We start from the raw sequence: 23,180 nt of genomic DNA on the forward strand, positions 1-23,180 counted from the left end.
TCCAGCCCCGGCTCCGGCCAAACGCCCTCGGAGCGATCCCAGCCGCTGGGCGAGCCCGGCCCGCCGGCTCCCAGCGCCCAGTGGTGCTCCCCGTGCCGGCCAGCCACTCCCAGTGCTCCCAGTGCCGGCCATCCCCAGTGCTCCCAGTGCCGGCCAGCCATTCCTGGTGCTCTTGGCACTGGCCCTCCTCAGTGCTCCCAGTGCCAGCCAGCCATCCCCAGTCCTCCCAGTGCCGGCCATCCCCAGTGCTCCCCTCGGCTGAGTCCAGTTTGCTTTGCTGCTCACGGAGCTGCCCCCGGGGACAGGGTGACCCCACCGGGCGCTCAGCGGGGGCTCGCGTCCGTCCGGGCCCCCTGTGCCGTGGGGGTGGCAGGGGAAGCGCGGTGGGGCCGGCCCGGCGACGTCCTGCAGCCGGAGCGACGGCCGGCCCGGGAAGGAGTCTGCGGCAACGGAGCCGTCGGCACCATCGCTGGCGTCCGTCTCTCCCGGCGTCCCGGCTCTGCCCGCGGCGAGGGGCTCCGGGGGACGGGGCTGCGCCCGGCCCCGCGCGGGTCAGTCTGACACGGGGAAGCCCGGACTGAAACAGCCCGACAAATAAAAATAAAAATCTTTTTTTCTTTAAAAAAAAAAAAAGAGAACCCCAACCACCAAACGAGGACTCGATATTTGGTCTAGAAATGTAAAAATCGCCATCCGACGGGGAGGGCCGGAGCCCGGCGAGCCGCGGCGCAGGGACGGGAGCTCTCGGCGCGCGCGGCCAGGATCCGTCCCGCGGGGCAGCCCTTCGGCGCGGTGCTCGGGCACGCGCGCCCGCGCGAGGTCGGGGACTTCCGTGGCAGCAGGAGCCAGGCGAGCGCCTCGCCGGCAGCACCGAAGGCGACGCGGGGTGCCCAGGGTCCGTCCCCAGGCTGCTCCTCCCGCGCCGAGCCGCTCCCCGGCGACGTCGCTGCGGGCGCTACGAGGCCAGGAGCGTCCAGACGACCGGGACCACCACGAGCGCGGCGTGCGGGACCCTGAGGCTGCAGCAGGAGTTGTTGCTGGTGAAGATGGGCTCCGGGGACTCGTAGAGGGAATCGTCTGCGGAAGGGGAGGAAGAGAGGGAGGCGTGAGCCGGCGGCAGAGCCGTGCGGGACGCCGCGCTCCGGGTGACGCTTGGCAGCAGCATCCCCCGCGGCGAGGAGCCGGGTACCAACCCCCCCCAAACCCCGGCACCATCTCAAGATTAACGGGGTTTTTAAAAAAGCAAAGGACTCAGGGACTCCCGGCGTCCCCGAAGGTGCCGCTGCCACCCCGACACGGACTGCGAAGGGCAGGGGCACCCGCTCGCCAACGGCCCGGTGGTCCCGGGGCCAAACCCCGACCGGCGGCAGCGGGGACAGCTCGGTGATGGCCCGGGCTGCTCACACGCTCCCCAGGCTCGGCTCGCTCGGCTTTGTCACCAGATTCAGGATTTTTACAAATTTAAGGAAAAGCAGCGCCTGGTCCTGTCCGGGGCTGCTCCATCCCCCCACGCACCCGGTCCCCTCGTCCCCCCGCTCCGGGAGGGTCCCTGCGTGGGGCCACCCGCGACCGGGGTCCCCTGTGCTGGGCGCTTCCAGCCCAGAAGGTTTTGAGGACCCATCCTGGGGCCAGAGCCGGTGGCGGGTGCCCGGCCCGGGACAGCCCTGGGGGAGCCCCCGCAGCCCCCGGGCACAGCCCCTCGCCCCTCGCCGCGTCGAGGCAGCCCTGCCAGGGTTATAAAATCCCCACGTTATTAAAATACTAAAAAATAATATCAGGAGAGATTTTTTCCCCCCATTACGCCCTAGTCCTGAACAAAACAGAATGATTTTTTACAGATGGTTTCATTATATTGGGTTTTATTTTAAAGCCATGCAAATAAAAAAAGAGAAAGACATCCTTTCACACGGTGACATTTCGCAGGCACTCAGCCCTTCCCCGGGGAGAGCTGCTGCCATTTGCTAATTACACGTTAACAGGAGAAGAAAATTATTAATTTGTTTTTTTAAATGGCTGAGTTATTTGATTCCAAAAAGTAGCCACTGTGCAGGGTTTATTATTCCCCCTCCCCCGCCCCAATCTGGAAATCCAGCGGCAAACGCCCACCCCTCAGGCGATGCGCCCGCCGACCCCGTCCCCACCGGGGGGCCACCCTGGGGTCCCCCCCCCGTGCCCCCCGCCACCCCCCGCTCACTCACTCGTCGGCCGAACGTAAACCTTCAGCTTCAGGCAGGGGCTGTCCACCAGCTTCAGGGGGGACGCGGCTGCGGGGAGGCAGAGGGGGGGGGTTAGGGGGGCAGCAGCTCAGCCCCGCCACGGGACCCCCCCACTGCCCCCATCACCCCAGCCCGCGGTCAGCACAGCCCCCCCGGGGCCCAGCTCCTGGTGACCCGCGGCCCCCCCGGGACCACCTTGGCAGCCTGGGGGGGGGCACCAGGCACAGAGCCCCCGGGGGTACTGGGAAACCGGGGGGCCCAGCACCCAGCCATGCTGGGAGGACCCCTCGAGCCGGGGGCTGCAGCCCGCGGGGAGCCTGGAGGAGGCGGGGAGCACCCGAGCCGCCCCCCAGCAGAGCCCACGGGGGAGGCCCCGTCCCAGCAGAGCCCAGTAAGGGGTCCTCGGTGGTCCCAGTCCAGCCGGAGCGTCCCTGCGCCGGCACGCGGAGGACGACGGTGCGGGATGACGATCGTCCTCACCGGGAGGGAGTAATTGCGATAATTATCTTGGTGAGCGTCCCCTCTCAATACGAGGAAATCTGATTTTTCTATATATGTTCTTAAAGGAATTTAATTTTCTTTTTTTTTTAATTAAAGCAGGGGAAGGAGCATCGTTTGCAGCGAAGTTTCGTTTCAGCTGGGGGAAGGGAACGGCGACGGGTTGGCGGGAGCGCCGGCAGCCAGCCCTGCCCGGGCACCGCGGCCGCGCACCCCCGGACCCCTCGCCCGTCGCGCCCACCCAGCCCCTGTGCCGCGGTCAGCAGGCGCCGGCGGCACCGCGGCTCCCACCGCGCCGGGCGACGCGTCCGCGGGCACGGCCGCCCCGGCCAGACGCCAGCGCGGCTGCGGGGCCTCGGCCATGGTTTATTTCACCCCTCTCCTTCCCTCTTCTCCCCGGCGCGACACCGCACGCGGGGACGCGGCGGGGAGCTGGGACGAGCCGTGCCCGCCACGCCAGGCCCCGCCACGCCACGCGGGCATCCCGCAGCCGCTCGGCCGCCGGCTCCGTGCCCGGGGCCAGCCGCTGCCCTTGACCCGGCGCGGGGAGCGCGGGCTCGGCCCCGCGCCGCCGAGGTTAATGGCGTTCCAATTTGCGAGCTCGAGGAGGAGGTAATTTCTTTTCTTTCATGTCTGCTAAACGCGGCTCCTCCACCAGGCGTAATTTCTAATGTTCCGCCTGACAGGAATTCTAACCGCTTTAGCAATGATCAGCTTCACCATTTACTTCTGTGTAATCTCTCCCTAACGACATTAAAAATAAAAAAAAAAAAAATAAAATACAACAAGGGGGGGGGAAGAGAGAGTTGTAGACGCGGTTATTTCGCGAGTGACATTTTACAGGGGGAGAGGGAGAGGCGGAAAAAATGGTAATTTAATATAGATAAAAGGAAGAAATTAAGTGGGCTGAAAACAGATGCTTTAGGAAAAAAGGGGGAGAAATAACACGGAAGAGCAGCGCGCTGCGCAGAGAGCCGTCCCTGTCCCCCCGCGACGCCCTCGAGGGCGCGGGGGTCGCGGCTTCGCTTTTTTCCTCCCCCCTCCCTCGGTCGCCGGTCGCCCAGCGCCCGACCGAGCCCGTCCGCCGGTGCTTCCACGGCTCCCGCGCCGGCCGCCCGGCTCCTCGTGCCCTCCTGGGTCCCGGCCCCCGCGCCCGGCGCCGGAAATTCAGCGAGGGGGCTGATCTGCTCCCCCCCCCGGGGACCCGATCCTGCGGCCAGCGCCCAGGCCCCCGCCCGGAAGCTTTCCCCCAGCGGGGGTCAGCCAGCTCGGGCTGCATCCGTCGGGCAAGGGAGAGCACGGGGACACACGGGAGCGCGTGGGGGAACACGGGAGGGTGTGGGTGAACATGGGAGCGTGTGGGAGAACGTGGGAACACACGGGAGCGTGTGGGAGAACATGAGAGCGTGTGGGAGAACGTGGGAGGGTGTGGGAGAACGTGGGAGGGTGTGGGAGAACATGGGAACACATGGGAGCGCGTGGGAGAACATGGGAGCATGTGGGAGAACGTGGGAACACACAGGAGTGTGTGGGAGAATGTGGGAGGGTGTGGGAGAACATGGGAGAGTGTGGGAGAACATGGGAACACATGGGAGCGTGTGGGAGAACATGGGAACACACAGGAGCGTGTGGGAGAACATGGGAACACACGGGAACGCGTGGGAGAACATGGGAGCGTGTGGGAGAACATGGGAGCGTGTGGGAGAACATGGGAACACATGGGAGAACATGGGAACACACGGGAGCGCGTGGGAACACACAGGGCCACGGCCCGGGGCTGGCAGGGCTGCACCACTGCTCTGCTGCAGCACCCTCACCAGTGCCCAGCCGTGGTCCCACCGGGATGAGACCCCCGTCCCCGTCACCCCGCGGTCCCCGGGAAGTCCTGGTCCCTCCCGCGCCCGCCCCACGCCCACGGCTGTGGCCCAGCCCCGGCGAAGGCTTCCGGCGCCGAGCACGCGCCGGCCGGGGTCTCCGCCTGGAGCCAGACGCCGGGGCCACCAGCACGAGGGCACGGCTGGGTCTGGGGGCTTCGCGGTGCTCTGGGTCACCGACGCGAACCCGTGGCTCAGCGCCCGGGTCCGGCGCGCACCGCGGGGCGGTGCTGGGGACGTCCCCGGGCCCCTGCGCGCCCCCTCCCCGCCCCCCCCGCGGCGGCCCCCGCTCACAGATGTAGTAGTACTCGTGGCCAGGTCTGAACTCGAAACCCAGCGAGAAGGGGGTGAAGAGCTGGAACTTCTCGGAAAACTTGAGGGGCCCGTTGGGGGAGTCGGGCCGGTTGCACTCCCAGCGCTTGAAGCCCCTCTGCCGGTGGTCGCAGGACGCGTGCCCCTCGTAGTTGACCATGTAGAGGACGTAGCGCTCCATCTGCTCGGGCAGCGGCTCCTCGTAGTGCGGGCAGTAGATGTCCAGGTAGTCGTTGATGCTCACCTCCACCGTGTAGTCCCCGTGGTGAAACCTGCGGGAGAGGCCGGCGTCGGCGGGGCCACGTTTCACCGCATCCCGCCGGCCCCGCGCACGCCGGAGCCTTGTTTGCCCGCGACCCAGCACCGCACCCAGCCCAGCTCAGCCCCACCACCCCTCCCCGGCACCCTGGCCCACCCCGGCACCCCCAGTAACCGACAAGCTTCGCCCCGAGCCTCTTTGTTCGGCACCGCCGGGAAATCATGATGCCGGGCGCCGCGGTGGGCGCGCGGGCACCGCTGCGGCCGGGCGCCGCAATCCCGGTGTGATCTGCCTCTCTGGCACTGATTACCTCAGAGATTCAGGGATTAGCGGTGTTGGGAACGCCGCGGCACCCCGGCAGCTCCCACCCGGCAGCCACCCCCTCTGGCTCCTCGGGGCGAACCCTGCGACCCCCCCGTCCCCGAACCGCAACCCGTGGGGGGACGTTGCAGACCCCCGGCGCTGCCGACACCAAACCCGCCGGCTCCCCAGGAGCCAGCCTGGCAGCTCGGCTTCCCCCGCCATGTCCAGCGCGTTTGCGTCGCTAATTAACCTGAGGCTCCCGCACGCGCTCTCCCGCCAGCAGAAAGCCCCCCGCCTCGCCGCGACCGGGGACGCCCCACGGCTCCGGGGCCAGCGCTGCCGGACCCCGAGGCGCAGCCCCACACGCATCCCTGCGGCTCGGTCCCGGGGCGGTCGGTGGCCGGAGGGGCCAGCGGGCCCTGGGTGGGATGGGGACGGTGGCCACAGCCCCCCCGGCCACCCCAAGGCAGCGTCTCGGCGCTCCCCGACACCCCCCGCGCCCGCCCGAGCCCCCAGCGGCTGCGAGCAGGGCTGAGGCTGGCTCAAACTCATCACACAGGACTGCCCGAGCGCGCATCCCTGCATCCCCACATCCCTGCATCCTGCATCCCCGCATCCCTGCATCCCCGCATCCCTGTGATCCCTGCATCCCCGCATCCCTGCATCCCCGCATCCCCGCATCCTGCATCCCCGCATCCCTGCATCCTCACATCCCTGCATCCTCACATCCCTGCATCCCTGTGATCCCTGCATCCCTGCATCCCCGCATCCTGCATCCCTGTGATCCCTGCGTCCCTGCATCCCCACACCCCCGCATCCTGCATCCCCACATCCCTGCATCCCCACATCCCTGCATCCTGCATCCCCGCATCCCTGCATCCCTGCATCCTGCATCCTCACATCCCCACATCCCCGTGATCCCTGCATCCCCACATCCCCACATCCCCACATCCCCACATCCCCGGGGCGGCCGAGCGCCGGCGGGGAAGGCAGCGCAGCATCAGAGGAGGGAGACCCAGAAGGGACCCCGCACCCCAAAAAGGGAAGGGGGGACCGCAGCCGGGGGGGGGTGGCCCCCCAGCCTCGCCGGAGCAGCCTGGCGGCGGCCGGCCCCCGTCCTGCTCATTACCTGCTTCATAAGCACTCTGATCACACAGGGAAAGGCGCTAATTAAGGAGCAGGGTTTTTCTCTCTCTCCTTCGCTCTCCTTTCCCGAGTCAGCTGTGCCAACCCTGCCCCTGGCAAGGTAACATTGTAAAATGTAAAATTAATACAAAGGGCCAGGATTTACTGGGAAACAATTTTCAAACGCGCACAAAACAATAAAAAAAACCCCAAACGCCCCCCTCGCCTCTTCTCTCCGTCTTTTAAAAAATTATTTATTTTAATGATTGTTATTAAAGCCCAAGCAAAGGCGATTGTAACGGGAGGGCCTATGCTTATCAGGGGAATAATAATAATAATTATATTTTCTGAAAAAAAAAATCAACTAAATCCAAGGGCCTTCTCCAGACTGACAAATTGCTGAATTAAAGCTGATTAGCTGTGATAAATGGCGCAGACGGAGACGGGCGCTGGCGGGGGCTGCGGGGAGGGGTCACCCTGGGCTGCGGTGGGCAGCGGGTGCTGGGGAGCCGCGGGGAGCCCCGGCACGGGGCACCCCAGCCCGCGTGGGTCCTGGGCACCCCCAGCCCCACCGAGCGTGGGAGAGACCCCCGCGCCCCGGCACCCCCCTGATGCCCCTCGGCGTCCCCGTCCCCACCAGGCGTGAGCCCACCTCCCCGCCCAGCCCAGTGCTCCCAGTATCACACCGTCGGGTTTCAGGCTAAGAACTGGCTTTGGAGGGGTGGGTGTGGGGTGGGGGCTCCAGCCAGCGCCCTGTCCCCGTCCCCATCCCTGTCCCCCTCCCCGCAGACCCCTCACCGGGGCCAGGGATGCCACAAGGCGTTAATTGGCCCCGGGGGACGCTGTGCCGGAGCCCAGGCCAGGGCTGGACCAGGCGTCCCCGCCATCGCCCAGACCCCCCCACACCCCCTCCAGTGCCGGGGCCCCGGGGCCGCTGCACCCCGCATCCGGCGAGCGGGCAGGGGCCGGGGCTGCCACCCCGGGGGCTGCGTGTCCCCCGGCACCGGGTGACTTTGTCTCGGCTCTGTCCCGGCTTTTCCTTGCCGGCAAATCTTTATTAATGTCTCCGCTTCCCCCTGCTGATTCACCCCCTCCTATAAATATTCCATTTCTGCCTGATCAAATATTCCCTCCCGGCAGCGCTGCGGAACGCGGCGACCCGGGGGCCCGAAGAGCCGCTCGCCGCAGGGAAGGGGCTCATTCGGAGGCCCCCCGGGGACGCGGGGACGGGGGTCCCTGGCACTGTGCCACAGGGCACCCCATGGTCAGGCACAGCGTCCGGCGCAGGGCCGGCAGCTCACGGAGCCGCTGTGGTCCCGTCCCATCCCTGGCACCGGGCGTCCGGAGCTGCGACCGGAGCCGCCACCGCCGCGTCCTGGCAGGGTTTGGCTTCAAACCTCCCCGGCACCATCGGGCCGATAACGGCCCCGCCAGCCGCGTCCGGGGGTTACTGGGATGCGCCCCTGGAACGGGGAGCCGCAGCGCTCGCGCCGAGCCCCGTCCCTCCGGCAGCAACCGCCCGCAGCCCACTCCAGCGGGGAGGGGGACGGATCCGGCATGGAGCACCCATACGTACGGGTGTGCGCAGAGCCGAGCCCCAGCCGGCAGCACGGCAGGCACCGGGCGCAGCGTGGCACGGAGCAGCCGAGCACGTGGGCAGAGGCGCCGGCGCCGGCCGCGCTCCGATAACCGAATTTGCCGGCCGAGGCGCGGCGGAGGCTCGCACGGAGCCGCCTGTTAATTTGTGATCGTTTAAGTCGTTCGGTTCGCGAAATGTCAACCGCGTTTTAAAACCCCGCGCCGCGCACGCCCGCAGCAGGGCTGCCAGGCCGCGCTAATTAAAACGAGAGGGGTTTGGACTGGCTGAGCGAGGCACCTCGCTAACTCGCCTGCTTCAGGACAGAAACAACGAACCGCGCCTTTCCGCCGCGCAGCGAAGGGCGAGCGGCCGGGCCGAGCGGGTGCCAGCAGCCCCTCTCCGGCTCCCCGGCTCCGGCGCGCTCCCGGAGAGCAGCGGCATGCCGGCACGAGCCGCAGCGCCGCGAACCAGAGCCGGGAGCTGCCGCAGGCGCCCGGGCAGAGCCCCGCGCCCGGCTCACAGGCCCAGGGTGGCACACGCCGCGTCGTGCCCGGCTCACAGCTCCGGGGTGGCACACGCCGCGTCGTGCCCGGCTCACAGCTCCGGGGTGGCACGCACTGTGTTGTGCCTGGCACACAGCTCCGGGATGGCATGTGCCGCTCTGGGGTGGCACACACCGTGTCATGCCCGGCTCACAGCTCCGGGGTGGCACATGCCGCGTCGTGCCCGGCACACAGCTCCGGGGTGGCATGTCCTGCTCCGGGGTGGCACACACCATGTCGTGCCCAGCTCACAGCTCCGGGATGGCACGTCCCGCTCCGCTGTGGCACGCACCGCGTCGTGCCTGGCACACAGCTCAGGGATGGCACACGCTGCGTCGTGCCCGGCTCACAGCTCCGGGGTGGCACATCCCGCTCCGCTGTGGCACGCACCGCGTCGTGCCCGGCTCACAGCTCCGGGGTGGCACGTCCCGCTCTGCTGTGGCACGCACCGCGTCGTGCCCAGCACAGAGCTCCGGGGTGGCACGTCCTGCTCCGGGGTGGCACACGCCGCATCGTGCCCGGCTCACAGCTCCGGGGTGGCACACGCCGCATCGTGCCCGGCTCACAGCTCCGGGGTGGCACGTCCCGCTCTGCTGTGGCACACACCGCGTCGTGCCCGGCACGCTGTGCTCCAGCCCGGCACACCTCTCTCCCCGCAGGGCAGGCACCGCTTGGGCCGGCGCACGCCGGCAGAGCCCGTGGACCTGCGCCCACGTCCTGGCGCTTCCCCTTCCCCGCGGGTGCCGGCCTGGGGTGAGTGGGACAGAGAGCCCCAAGTCCCCGAGCCCCGCGGAGCCCGGCTCCGGGCACGGACGGGGCAAAGCGCCGGCTCCACCGGGGACGGCAGCAAGCGAGAGGAGACCCCCCCTTCGGCACACCAGGAACGCCGATGGACACCGCTGCCCAGCCGAGCCAGAGCTCAGCTCCCAGCAGATCGGGGTTTCTGTCGCTCCGCCTGGACAGCCCCAGCCCCGCGGCAGCCGGGACCCCACGTCCCCCCGGCCACGGAGCCAGCGCAGGGGTCCCCGGCTGCGGTCCTGGGGGGCTGCGGTGGCAGCTGCGCAATTCGCTGTCCCGCAGCCGTGGGGGAATCACCGACCCCTTGGCAGCGCCTGTGTCAGCGCCCGGGGAAACGGCACCCAGGGGCGTGCTCCGGAGGATGCGCCAGCGCAGGGCTGCACCCCGGGGCTCATCGCGGGCGAGCGGGCGCCAACAGCAGCACCCCCCGCGCCGCAGCTCCGCAAGCTGCACACGGCCAGGGCAACACACGCCATGGGACGGGGCTGATGCCACTGCCGGGGCTGATGCCGTCACCGGGGATGATGCTACAGGATGGGGACGACGCCATGGGACGGGGCTGATGCCATGGGATGAGGCTGATGCCATCACTGGGGCTGATGCTGTTGCTGGGGGTGATGCCATGGGATAGGGATGATGCCATCACCAGGAATGATGCCATGGGACGGGGCTGATGCCACGGGATGGGGCTGATGCCATCACTGGGGCTGATGCCATGGGATAGGGATGATGCCATCACCAGGAATGATGCCATGGGATGGGGCTGATGCCATGGGACGGGGCTGATGCCGTCACCAGGAATGATGCCATGGGATGGGGCTGATGCCATGGGATGGGGCCCATGCCATCACCGGGGCCAAGGCCGCAGCCCGCCGCCGCCACCGGTGCCCCGCCAGCGGGCACGGAGCTCGCCCACCGCCCAAGGGGTTAACCGCTTACCCGGGAGCTGCGTTTCTCCCTGACAGAGACGGATGGCGCGGGCGCCCGCCTCGCCCCGGCGGGACGTCACGCTCGACAATTGACCACGCGCAGCTTTCAGCTCTGTCAGCTGCCATTAAGGCTGGGATCCTGGCTAATTGGGTGCTTCATTAGGGGCATTCGTTACTGTTAGCGCTGCCTGACAGCCGGGCCGGCAGGCAGGGGACAGGCTGCTCGGCGGCCCCCCACGCGGGGAGGGAACCCCCGGGGACAGCCCACGGCCTCGCCCGCACACCCGGGACAACCCCGGCTCCCGCCGCCGGCAGCACCGAGCACCCTCCGGCACCCTGGGGTCCCGGCACCGGGACCCGCCACCCGCTCCACCTCGGGTTGGGTTTAACTGGTGACTTCCCCAGCGCCGACACGCGCCCGGCGCGAGCGGGAAGGCGTCGGAGTGAAACCGCCTGGAACAAAACATGGGAGCTCGTGGCGCAGCTCCGCCGCCCTCCCCCGCTCCCGCGCCACAGCGGCACCCGAACCCCCCCCGTGCCCCCGCACCGCGTCCAGCACCTCCACGCCGGGAGCCCGCTGGCTTCCAGAGCGTTCACCTCTCGGATGTCTGCGGGGAAAACCCCCCCGAGCGCCCGTCCTGCAAACCCACGCGCCGGAGGCACCCCCGCCCCGAGACCCCGGCCCCCGCCGCAGAGCCAACCGGGAGCAGCAAACCCCACCCGCACCCCAATGCCTGCAGCTCCCCCAGCCCGCGGGACCCCGACCCTGGTCCCGGTGCCCCCCGCCGCGGCCGGTGCCTCGGTTTCCCCTCCGGGAAGCAGCAGCGTCCCCCCAAAGCCCCCAAAGGCGACCCAGCGCGGGAACAAAGCGGATTTGTGTCTTGGTCTCGCTGCACCCCGCCAGGCCAGCCAGTGTCCCAAGGGTTAAAGAATTCAGATTTTTCTTTCCTGAACAGCTTGAAAAGAGATATGATTGCGCTCGCTGAAATACGGGGCGGGGGGGGGGATATTATAGATGGAAAAGAGCTATTTAAGCTGAAGAACGGTGTTGGCACATAAACAAATGGGTATAAACTGGTCATGAATAAATTGAGGCTGGAAATTAGGAGGTTTGGAACCGCCGAAGGAGCGAGGGGCTGGCGGGGGCTGGCGGGGGCAGCGAGGTGAGGAGGGGGCTTGGGGCAGGGTGCTGCCGGCGCCGGGGTCCCGGGCGTGGGGGTCCCCCCAGCCCCAAGGGCACCCGTCCTCGCGGGGCCAGGCGCTGAGATGCTTAAAACCTCCCGTACGCTTTCATCTCCGGCAATCTCCTCCATTCAAATCGTCGCAGCGTGATCGGCAGTAATAAGCCTATTACGGAGCAAAATAAAACACAGCAGCCCCCCCCCGACACCAGCCCCCCACCTCGCCCGCCGCCCTCTCGCTGGCTTTTCAACGCAACCGGATGAAAACGCAGCTGCGGCACGGCCAACGCCAGCCCCCCGCCGGCCCCCGCCGCGGGACCCCAGCCAGGACAGGCACGATGCGGCCCCTTGGCAGGGGGGGCGGCCAATGGCCCCCGCGGCAGCGGCACGGCTCCGCTCTGCATGAATCCCGGTGCTCGGCTGGTTCCTGGCACGTCCGCAGCCGGTGACGGACTTCACACCGGGAGCACTGAAGCCACAGAATCCCAGAGTCACAGCATGGTGGGGGTTGGCAGGGCCCTCTGGGGTCCCCCAGCCCAGCCCCCTGCCCAAGCAGGGTCACCCAGAGCAGGGGGCACAGCACCGCGGCCAGGCGGGGCTGGAATATCTCCAGAGAAGGAGACTCCACAGCCCCTCTGGGCAGCCTGGGCCAGGGCTCCGGCACCCTCAGAGGGAAGAAGTTCTTCCTCGGGTTCAGCTGGAGCTTCCTTTGCTCCAGTTTGTGCCCATTGCCCCTTGTCCTGTCGCTGGGCACCACTGAACAGAGTCTGGCCCCATCCTTCTGACCCCCACCCTGCAGATATTTATGGGCATTTCGAAGGTCCCCTCTCAGCCTTCTCTTCTCCAGGCTGAACAAGCCCAGCTCCCTCAGCCTCTCCTCGTAGCAGAGATGCTCCAGGCCCCTCCTCATCCTCGCAGCCCTGCACTGGGCTCTCTGTCCCATCCCGTCTGCTTCTCCTTCTCCTGGGCCAGGCGGCACCGCGGTCCCGCCGGATGCCGAGCGCAGCGCCGGGCGCCGGATGGGGCCATCCGGGGGTTTTGGCCACGCGTCGGTCACAGGGACCTGAGGCAGATCCACCTTCCCCGCTCCAGAGCGGCCGCGGCGCCCGGAGCAAAAGCCGCTTGCGGGGTCCGGGAGGGGACGGAGCCGGAGTCGGATGCACCCGGACGTCTGGGTCCATCTGGTTTGACCCAGGGGGGGTCCGGTGTCCCCCCCGCCTCATCCCATCGCCCTGCCGGTGCCAAGGTTTATTTTAACCATGTTGGTAAAACGCTTTACCTGCCCAGGGAGCGAGCGCGGCCACCCCAGTGCCACCAGCACCCACCGCCTCCCACGCCTCTGCCGGGCTGTGCCGGGGGACCCCCGCATCCCACCCGGCGCTCGCAGGGATGAGGCGACGCTCCGGGTTCCGGCAGCAGCCGCCCCGGCCCCGCGCCACGGAGGCGGTGACGAGCCCCGGTCCCGGCGGTGTCCCCAGCGCCGCGGCGGCGGGGCAGAGCGGGGACGCGCGGCGGCTCGCGGTACGCCTGTAACGCGGTCCTGAGGGACCCGCCGTACACACACCACCTAAATTATTTAATTTCTCCAAACTGCTGCACCTTTATAAATCATTAAAAGCTCCTTTTGATCTGTGTTAATGAGGTTTCCTGAGTGCGGTGGTTGGAAACGCACTCCGGTGCCAGGCAGCGAATCAGCTAATTAAAAAAATAAAGAGCGAGCGAGCGGGAGCGCGGCGCGGCGGGCGGAGGGACGGGCAGCGGCGCGGGGCGGCGGGCACGAGGGGTCCCCGGCCCCGGCGAGCGGGGGTTGAGGCACGCCCGCTGTGGTTTTCCCTTTTTCTTCTCTTTTCCCCGGGGATGGGAGCGCCCGCGCTGCGCTCTGCGCGCCCGGCCCCACCTCGCCGCACGCCCCGACGCGAGCCGCGTGCCCGGCAGAGCGGGAAAGGCGGCACCACGGGAACCCCGGCAGCGACCGTGGCGGTGGAATTACACCTACGTCTGAATGTCCCTGCTGTCTGAGCCCCAGGCCCACCGGCCGCCCCCCCACCCAGAGACCCCCGATTTCCCTAAGCCCCCATTTCCCCGAGCCCCAGCGCGGGGCGAGGGACGCGGGCACCGCAGCGGCTGGGGACTGCGGGTGCCGTCCCGGCGGGTGCTGCGCCAGCCCGCAGGCCGAGAGCCCGGCGTCGTCCCTTTGCTGCGGCCGGCGGCGGCGAGCCCCCCGCCCTGACCACGCACCGGGAAATGCCCCCCGCTCCGGGGAGCAGCGGGACGGGGCGAGCCCCGGGGCCGCGCAGAGCTGGGGTCGGGCGGCGAGACGCCGGCGGAGCGGGCGTCAGCGTCACTTCGCCAGCCCTGACAGCTTTAATATCAATATTTATCTCAACGACCAAACGCCGAGCCCAGCTACATATTCAGCAGCTCGATTACAGTTATCTGGAGCGACGGTGACGGCGCCCGCGGACGGGAGCTTCGTTTGGGCTTAACGCCGTGTGACAGCCCCGGCGCAGCCGCGGCCGGCAGCCGCACAGCGGGGACAGGGACAGGGACAGGGATGGGGACAGGGACGGGGACAGGGATGGGGTCAGGGACGGGGACAGGGATGGGGACAGGGATGGGGATAGAGATGGGGACAGGGACGGGGACAGGGATGGGGACAGGGATGGGGTCAGGGATGGGGTCAGGGATGGGGTCAGGGACGGGGACAGGGATGGGGTCTACAGAGACGGGGACAGGGCTAAAAGGATGGTGAGGGGACTGGAGCATCTCTGCTACGAGGAGAGGCTGAGGGAGCTGGGCTTGTTCAGCCTGGAGAAGAGAAGGCTGAGAGGGGACCTTCGAAATGCCCATAAATATCTGCAGGGTGGGGGTCAGGAGGATGGGGCCAGACTCTTTCCAGTGGTGCCCAGTGACAGGACAAGGGGCACCGGGCACAAACTGGAGCAGAGGAAGCTCCAGCTGAACCCGAGGAAGAACTTCTTCCCTCTGAGGGTGACGGAGCCCTGGCCCAGGCTGCCCAGGGAGGCTGTGGAGTCTCCTTCTCTGGAGATATTCCAGCCCCGCCTGGCCGCGGTGCTGTGCCCCCTGCTCTGGGTGACCCTGCTTGGGCAGGGGGCTGGGCTGGGGGACCCCAGAGGGCCCTGCCAACCCCCACCATGCTGTGATTCTGTGGGTCAGGGACAGGGACAGGGATGGGGACAGGGGCAGCAGCACTGCCTGTCCCCATCACCTGAACCAGAGAGACCGAGCCGTGCCGAGCGCTGCCGTGCCGGCGGTGATGGGACGCGTGACCGGCCCAGCATGGCGTGAGCCCAAGGTCCCCCGGCAGCCCACCGAGCCCCTCGGCACCCGTCCTCCCCGGCAGCAGCCGGCACGGGGCAGCGGGCAGGGGTGCCCGACCCTGCCTGCCCCAGCACGCCGCCGCCAGCCCCTCCCGACACGCTCACCTCCTTAGTCACCAGGGCCGGGCCGGCGTGCCCCGGCTTGGCTCTGGCACCAGCCTCCGTGAGTCACCCCCGGCCGCGTCCACGCAGCCCGGCATCGGCAAATCGCTCGCGGCCTCAGCATCGGCGCGTTTGCCCGCGCAGCACCCAAAGGCTGCGCACCCCGGGGGGGAGCACCCGGAGAACCGGGTCTCGCTGTTATTTTCTTCCTCCTCACACCACCGGCAGCCGTGGGCAGCGAGACTCCGCGCCGGGCACCGCTGCTTGGCGGCACCGGGCAGCGGTTCCACAGCACAGGCGGTTCCCCGGCGGGCACCGTGCCCGCGGCGCAGGGCCAGCTCTGCTGCCAACCCCAAACTCCTTCCAAAACCGGCTTTTTCCCAACTTTCCGGGGGTGTCGCAAAGGCCGCCGGCACCACGCGGTTACGGCGAGCCGGAGCACGCGGCGCGGGGACGAGCCGGCACACGCGGCCTCGCAGGCGGCCTGGGCAGGGCGCGGGGGGTAACGGATGCAAACGCCTGCGCAGCACCGACGCTCGCCGACCGGTGAGCGCTCCCCAGCCCCGGCACCCCGCGAGCCGGCACCGGCGACGTTGCCGGTCACGGACTGGCGCTGGCCCAGCCGGGGCTGGGGAGCCGCAGCCCCGCCGGCTGGTTCCGCCCGGCCCTCCTGAGGCTCTCTCCTTCACTTAACGATATTTCCCTTTCATTTCTTTTAATGTAAATGACAGAAAATCCCATGGCGGCCATCAGACGTGGGAGAGCGGAGGTAACCTCGTCCCAGCTCGGCCGCGTTCCCACTGGAGACAACGGCTCCTGTTACCTGGGGCAACGGCGGCGGGGAAATTACGGCTGGCATCTAAATTGCCATCATTATGCTCCAGAGCCAACACTCCCCATTTACACTTTATTGTCATCTTTTGCTTTAGGGAGATGCCGAGATATTACAGGACGGGGTGACAGAGTGGGCTGCGATGGGATGCACGACGAGAGAGACGCGGAGATGAATGGGCACACCCGCAGCGGTTATTTCAGCCTGTTCACCATCTCGGAAAGGAGCCGCAACCCCCACCCCCCCGGGCTAAGGGGAGGCTTTATGACAGAGAAGAAAACAAAATTTGTTTAAATGCAAGTGCCAGCCTGCCGAACCCGCGGCGCTCGGCGGCAAAGAGCCGGTGTCACGTCCCGCAGCCGCTGCCCGGCCACGCTGGAGACGCTTCCCACCAAACCGGTGCCGAAAACGCAGCCACCGCCGCCCCCGCCTCCCACCAGCTGCGGCGAGCGGCCCCGCGGCGGAGCCCACGCGGTGCCAGGCGCGTCCCAGCACCGCTCGGCTCCGGGTGCGCCGGGCAAGCGACCGAGTCACTCGGACGGAGCGACTCTGCTCGCGGGCGCTCGTGTCCGAATCGCTCCCTGCCGGCACCCGCGGGCAGCCGGCACCGGGCTGGGGCTGGTACCCCGCCGCGGGGCCACCCCCGAGGGCACCCCGAGGCGAATCTGCTCCTGACACCTCCAGGCCCAAGTTTATTCTCCCCACCCCCAACTTTTTGCAAAGTTGCACAACGCAGCGGCAAAGCCCAACCTGGGCATCGCTCCCGTCCCTGCGCTGCGCGGGGACCACGGCGCGACAGGGCTGGGGGGAAGACCGAGGGGGAGCTGCTCGGAAAAGCGGAGGGGGAGCAACGCGGCCTTTCAAGTATTTTCAAGGAGAAAAAAGAAAAAAGCAAAGGAGTTCAAAAACTGAGCAGCTTTTCAGGCAAGAGCCAGGGCTGCTTCGCCTCGCCAGCCCCGCGCCAGGCTCCAGGCTGGGGAACCGGCTGCGGATTCGGTTTCTGCCTCCCGAGAGCCCTCCCCGCGAGCAGGGACGCCGGAGCCCGCGGCACCGCGCGTGGTGGGGACCGGGCCGGAGCTGGCGAGGCAGAGCCTTAATGGCGTGCTGCTGGCACGGCTCAGGCGGGAGCCGGCTGCTCCGCCACAGCCACGGCCACGCACCGCGCGAGCGAGCCGATCCCGCACGCTGCGCCGCGGGCACGGACCAGGCAGGTTTCGTCCTCGGACTCACGAGGTCAGCCACTTGCCCAGAAAAAAGCAGAGGTGTCAAGTGGAAATACGTATTTTTGGCACCCTCATACTCCGTGCTCCGTGTGCTGGAGCCCATCCTGGGGGACGAACCCGCTCCCCCGCCAGGCAACGCCGGCCCCCGCAGCGGCGGCCCCTTTTTGGGGTGCTCCACCCTCGCCCCCCCAACCAAAGCTCCCTGGAAGCGCAGCAGCCGCTGCGTGTCACACCACTCGCCCCTCGGGAGCACGGACGCTCGTCCGCCCAGCACTGCGACCGCCAGTAACGGACCATCCCGAATTAGCGCGTTCCCACCCGGCAGGCCTTGGGATCTCGCTCATCTTTCCACGTCACCTGGCAGGAGGAGTCTTGCCCTTTGCCGGTGCCTGGCGAGCATGGCAGCGGCGTGGGGAGGGACGCGGGGACAGCTGATCCCACCCAGACCTGTCCCCCCGAGGTGCTGCCGAAGGGGAGCGGGACCCCCGCCCGGGAGCTCCGGAGGGGACGAAGCCCCTCGCCCCGGGGCTGCCGCTGCAGGCAGTGCTGGGCTGCCAGGTTTTGGCTTCACCACCAGCTCTTGGCTTCACCACCAGGTTTTGGCCTCACCGCCAGGTTTTGGCCAGCCCGCGGCTGCCGGATGCTCCCGAACCTCGGGGAGCGTCACCAACCCAAGGCAAGGGCAGCCCCTGCCCCATGGCCGTGGGGCTGGGGACGCCTGAGAGGGCTCGGTGGCCTCTTGCCCCGGCACGGGGACCCCGAGGTCCCCAACCCTGCGGTGCTGCCACCTCCCCGCAGCCTGCCCGGGCTGTCCGGCAGCGCTGCCCCCGGGCTGGAGCCCCCCTGAGCCCCGGGCAGCAGCACCAAGCGGCCCCCCCCCGCACCCCGAGCCCCCTCCCCAGCCGCTGCCGCCCGCTCGCGGTGCCTCTGGCGAAACAGAGATCAGAAATGTTAGATCTTTCCTAACATCTCCTGCCAGCGCGGCAGTGCCCTCTCCAGAGTCCCCGGGCCTCTGTTCTGCACACGCGGCACATCCTCTGCCGCAGATTAAAAACGACCCCCCCTCATTTGCACATAAAAGCGGCCGCTGCGGGGCCGGGCACCCCGGCATGGAAGGGGGGCTGCAGGTTAAACGCCGTAACGGAGCGCGGCGGCACAGAACCCCCCCCGCAGCCCCAGAGACCCCGGGGGGCGAGACGGAGGGGGGGGCAGCCCTGACGGCCCTCGCTGCGCCGTGCTGGGCCACCCCCCGGGACCCCCACGCTGCCCCGTGCCCCCCTGTGCCAGCCCATGGCACCCCCAGAGCCCGCCGTCCCCCCAGCCCAGCACCGGCCCCGTCCTCCCCGCTCGGCATCGCGTGGGCAAACCGCTGCCCTCGCACCCCGGCGCGGCCGGCGGCACCACCGGGACCACCGGGCATCGCTGCCCGAGCGGCTCACGGGGCACACGGACCCCCCAAATCACCGGTGCCACCACATCGCTCGCTGCCAGCCCTCGGGGTGAAGCGGTGCCCGCTCCACTTCTCCGCAGCGGGACGGTACCGGGGGGGGTTCTCTGGCCGCGGCTGCCCCTCGGCCTCCCCGGGGAGCGCCCGCGCCCGCCCGGCTCCGGGCATGGCGGCAGACGGCCGTACGCGCAGCCGGGCTCCGCGCAAATTTAATCAGATCAGAAATTCATCGTCGGAGAGACGGTGGCTGGGAAGCGTAACGGTAATTGCGTTAGAGCCGGCAGCCCCGCGGCCTCGCCGCGCTGTGCCCGGACAGCACGGCGGCACGGGCACGGCAACGCCGGGGCTGGGGGCTCACCGGGGGCCCAAAGCCCCCCGGTCCCGGCGGGGAGCCGGCCGAGGGGACGGAGGGTCCCGCAGGGAGGGAGCGGGGCGAGCGGCGCTGGGCGAAGCGGGCGGCCAGATGGCTGCGGTGTTCCCGGTGGCGGCTGACAGCCAAGGTGACGGGGACACCGGGCCCCGGCGGGGAGCCGGGGGGGACAGAGGCCGCCCACGCTCCCCCCGTCACAGCCTGCCACGGTCCGGCACGCGTGCGCCCACGCACACCCCACCCAGCACGCGTGCGCCCGCTGTGCCGCGCACACGCAGCCCGGCGCGGACGCACGCCTGTGGACCCTGTCGCACGCCCGGCTCACGTCCGCTGGCGCTCCCGCAGCCGTCGCGCCCGACACGCCGCTCCCAGCCGGACGCCAGACACGTACCCGCCCGCGCGCGAGGCCACGCGTGCTCATACGTGCTCCGCCTGCTCACGCTGAGTGCCCTAATTAACACGTCTGGCGACACGGGCGGGCGCTGATAACGGGCACGGGACGGGAGCCGCTGGGGGTTATCTGCCGGCGGCAGCCGGGCCCCCCACCGCCCACGCCGGCTCCGCGCCGCAGCCTGCCGGGACAGCCAGATCAAGGCGCCTGTGTGGGGGTCTCCCGCAGCGGGATGGGGGAAACAGCCCCCGGCGCTGGCCTCGTTAGCACTGCCGAGCCCCGACGCTCGTTACGGCCGGCCCTGGCACGCTGCGGGCAGAGCCCCGGCCTGCAGAGTCCCCAGCGCCGCGGCCGTCGGCGCTTGGCCCCACGGCACGGGCAGCGGCACCGTGCCAACCTCCCGTCCCGTCTGCCGTCACCTCCCTGCCCCGGCGCTCCCCGGAGCCACGGGAGCTGCTCTCGGTCTCACCCTGGAGCCACGACAAGGACTTGGCACAGACCTGCCGCGACGCCGGCACAGCCGCTGCCCCCGTGCCTCAGTTTCCCCATCCCAGGGCTGGACCATCGCGCTCAGCCGCAGAGCAGGAGACCCTTCCCACCCCCTGCTGCTTCAGACACACAACCCAGCGTGGACAGACACGGATGGACGGATGGACACGTACTGCCACGTTACCGCAGCCGTGGGGCACGTCACTCTCCGGCAGCGTCCCGGTCCCCGGCGGTGGCAGGGCCGGGGACAGCGGGGCGCGCGGGTGACTCCGTGACCTTGCCGCACGTCCCTTCGCAGGGAATCTGGCGCGAGCGGCGGGAGCGATTTCTGAGCGTGTTCGCCGGCGAGCGCGGCTGCGGTAATTTGATCGGCAGGAGCCGGCGAGAGCACCGGCCCCGCCATCACGGCGAAAACGCCGGCGAGGTGGAACTCGGCCGGCCGCCGCGCCACGGGCCGCCGCGGCGGGGACAGGCGGCTGCTGGCAGGTGGACAGCGGGACGCGGCTCGAAGGACGGACGCAGCGGGCACGGCCACGCACGGGGCAGGGACCTGCCTGCTCGTCCCCTGGCGCCCGCCTGCCCCGTGCCGCCCCAGCAACCCGGGGGACGCCGGGCGGGAGCCAGACCCCCGGTGACCCCCAGCCCAAAGGCCAACGCCGGCCTCCTGCCCCCAGCCCTGCCGGTGACGGCGGCGGAGCCGTGATTTCTCACGGCAGCCCCTGACAGCTCCCCTTGACGGGGTCCCCGGGGGGGCCGAGCGATGCCTTCTGTCTGCCCAACAATTAATTATTTCCCTGCTAACGATGAACTCGGCCTCGCAAAGCGCCTAGCGGCTCCCCGCGCTCCTCTCCCCCGCCCCGCCGTGCCCCTCCCCACCCCGGGACCCCCCACGTCCCCCATGGCGGGCTGGGGCAGGGGGACGCTGGGGGACCCGAGCTTTGGAACCGCCCTGCACCCCGCCAGCCCCCCCATGGGCACCCCGAAACCAGGCGGCCCCGTCAGCGAGAAGGAAGGGGCCCGCGGGTCGGCGCAGGCCGAGTGCGCGGGGCAGAGCGAGTGCGACCGTGGCCCCCGCGCGCCCCGCGCCGAGGAGCCGGTGACTGGATGGCGGGGCCGCGCTAACGCAGAAAACCCGTTGCGGCTCACTCGACGCTCTCCCACGGGCTCCCACTACACCGCGGGGGTCTGCATGGGGCCCCCCACCGCCGAGCGGCAAGCCCGGACCGCAGCTCTGCCGCCCGGGAGGGTGGTGGATGGGGGGAGGGATGCGGGGAGGGATGTGGGGAGGGATGGGGATGCGGGGAGGGATGTGGGGAGGGATGTGGGGAGGGATGGGGATGTGGGGAGGGATGTGGGGAGGGATGTGGATGCGGGGAGGGATGTGGGGAGGGATGTGGGGAGGGATGTGGATGTGGGGAGGGATGAGGGGAGGGATGTGGGGAGGGATGGGGATGTGGGGAGGGATGTGAGGAGGGATGAGGGGAGGGATGTGGGGAGGGATGGGGATGTGGGGAGGGATGTGAGGAGGGATGAGGGGAGGGATGCGGGGAGGGATGGGGCTGTGGGGAGGGATGTGGATGTGGGGAGGGATGTGGGGAGGGATGTGGATGCGGGGAGGGATGTGGGGAGGGATGTGGACGCGGGCAGGGACGCAGACAGGGATGCAGGCGCAGGGAGCGATGCGCACACAGGGAGGGGATGTGTGCACGAGGCTCCCGGCTGCGCGTGGCGAGCGCAGGGCCAGCACCCCGCTGCCCGCAGCCCTGCGAGGCACAGGCAGCAGCAGGCAGGGACGGAACCTGGGGTGCAGCGGGGACCCTGCCCCAGCCCGGCTCGGCGCTGCGGCGCGGGGACCCCCGGGGCTGCCGGCAGCGGGGACGCGCGCTCGGGCCGGTCCCCTGCAACGGAAGAAGCAACGGAGCCGTGAAAAGAAGTAAAATAATTGTCGGGAGCTCCCAGGCCGGCCTCCCCGCCGGTGCTTTCTGTTTAAGGCTAGTTAATAGCCAGTGTTCTCTGGTTAGGCCTGAGTGACATTTCCAGAGTTATAATAACTGAGCTATTACTTGCCGTATTGATGCGTTCCCCCCGCCGGCAGCCCGCTCATCCCGCGCCGCGCCGCCCGGCCGCCGAAAGCTCCTTTAGTCAATAGCACTTCTATTTTTCATTACTCCCTGGAAATGTGGCTCTTGGAAGCTCATCCGTCATTCAATTACGCCCTGGTTCAGTCCTATCATACACGTGTCATAAAGTTCCTCAGATCTGAACTGCTGTTAATTTTCTGCGCCATCCCACGGGGATGCCCGGGACGTGCCTGGAAAGCAGCCAGGCGGCCGAGGGCATGCCGGGTACGGGCGCAGCGGGCGCGGGGCTGCGGTGGGGCCGGGTGCCCGGGCGCGGGGGGCTCTCTGCCCGCCGGCTGGCCGGGCGCTGCCCCTTCCCCAGGCAGCAGCAGCCGCACCGGCCGCTGGCGACCTTGGCAGCGCAGGCAGTTTCCTCCTGCGGCTGGCGGCTCCTCTATCGGGTGTTGGTTTAGCAGGGTGAGCCCCCCCCTTCCCCTTCCCTTTAATCCCGTCGGCATCCGTGCTCAGCACGTCCGTCCGCAGAATGATCACCTGCCTGGCAGATCTGTCACTTCACCAGATGTAAGCGGGGAACGCTTCTCTTTTTTGTTTTTTTGAAACCTTCCTTATTTTCTGTTTCTTGGACGCCGCAGCTGGCGGGCAGAGGCGGCTGCCGCGGGCGGAACCCGCTCCAGGTCATCCCTGCCCTCGGCCGAGGGCTCGCTGGGCTCGGCTCCGCTCGCCGGCTGCGGTTCGGTGGGAGGATGGCAGGGCACCGGCGCGACGGGCGGGTGCCATGCGCTGCGCCGTGCCGCTCCTCCGTCCTCTGCTGCCCGCGAGGGCCGGGCACGGACCCACGAGCCGGGGGCAGAAATGGCCCCAGGAGGAGGCTGGGGGACGCCGGGGGCAGAGGGTCTCAGTCCAGACAACCCCCGGCCCCCTCCGGTCCCCGAGCCCCTGCCCGGTGAGCTGCGCTGTGCCCTCGGGGGCCCGGCCACCGCGTCGCAGAGGAACCGCGGGCAGCGCTGCCGGACGTGTCCCCGCACGGACAGCAAGCACCCGCGAGCCCTTCACAGGCGTCAAAACGCCAGCCCTGAGCGGTGACATCGGTCCTGCCCCTGCCACAAAGCCCCCGGGCATCACCTCCCCGCGTCCCCACGCTCCCGGGCGCCCGCAGTCGGGGCTCCGCGCACTCCCCCATCCGCGGGGCCGAGCCGGGGGTCCCGTCCAGCCCCTGCCTCGCCGCCTGGGTGGCCTCGGCCGTGCCGCTCGGCCTCGCCTGCTGCCCCGCAGCAGGACAACGGCTTCG

At 69.0% G+C, this 23,180-nt stretch overlaps 1 protein-coding gene across 1 annotated transcript in view; it reads right to left on the bottom strand.

Annotated features, from left to right (window-relative positions):
• Positions 1-927: 927 nt before the first annotated feature.
• EFNA2 (ephrin A2) overlaps positions 928-23,180 on the bottom strand; it is a 46,110-nt gene continuing 23,857 nt past the window's right edge. The window contains 3 exon segments of the mRNA XM_075444074.1: positions 928-1,077; positions 2,199-2,264; positions 4,883-5,172. Coding sequence (XP_075300189.1) covers positions 956-1,077; positions 2,199-2,264; positions 4,883-5,172 — 478 coding nt within the window. The 3' untranslated portion in view covers positions 928-955.

Source organism: Opisthocomus hoazin, chromosome 27, assembly GCF_030867145.1.
Source record: "Opisthocomus hoazin isolate bOpiHoa1 chromosome 27, bOpiHoa1.hap1, whole genome shotgun sequence".
Lineage (NCBI taxonomy): Eukaryota > Metazoa > Chordata > Aves > Opisthocomiformes > Opisthocomidae > Opisthocomus > Opisthocomus hoazin.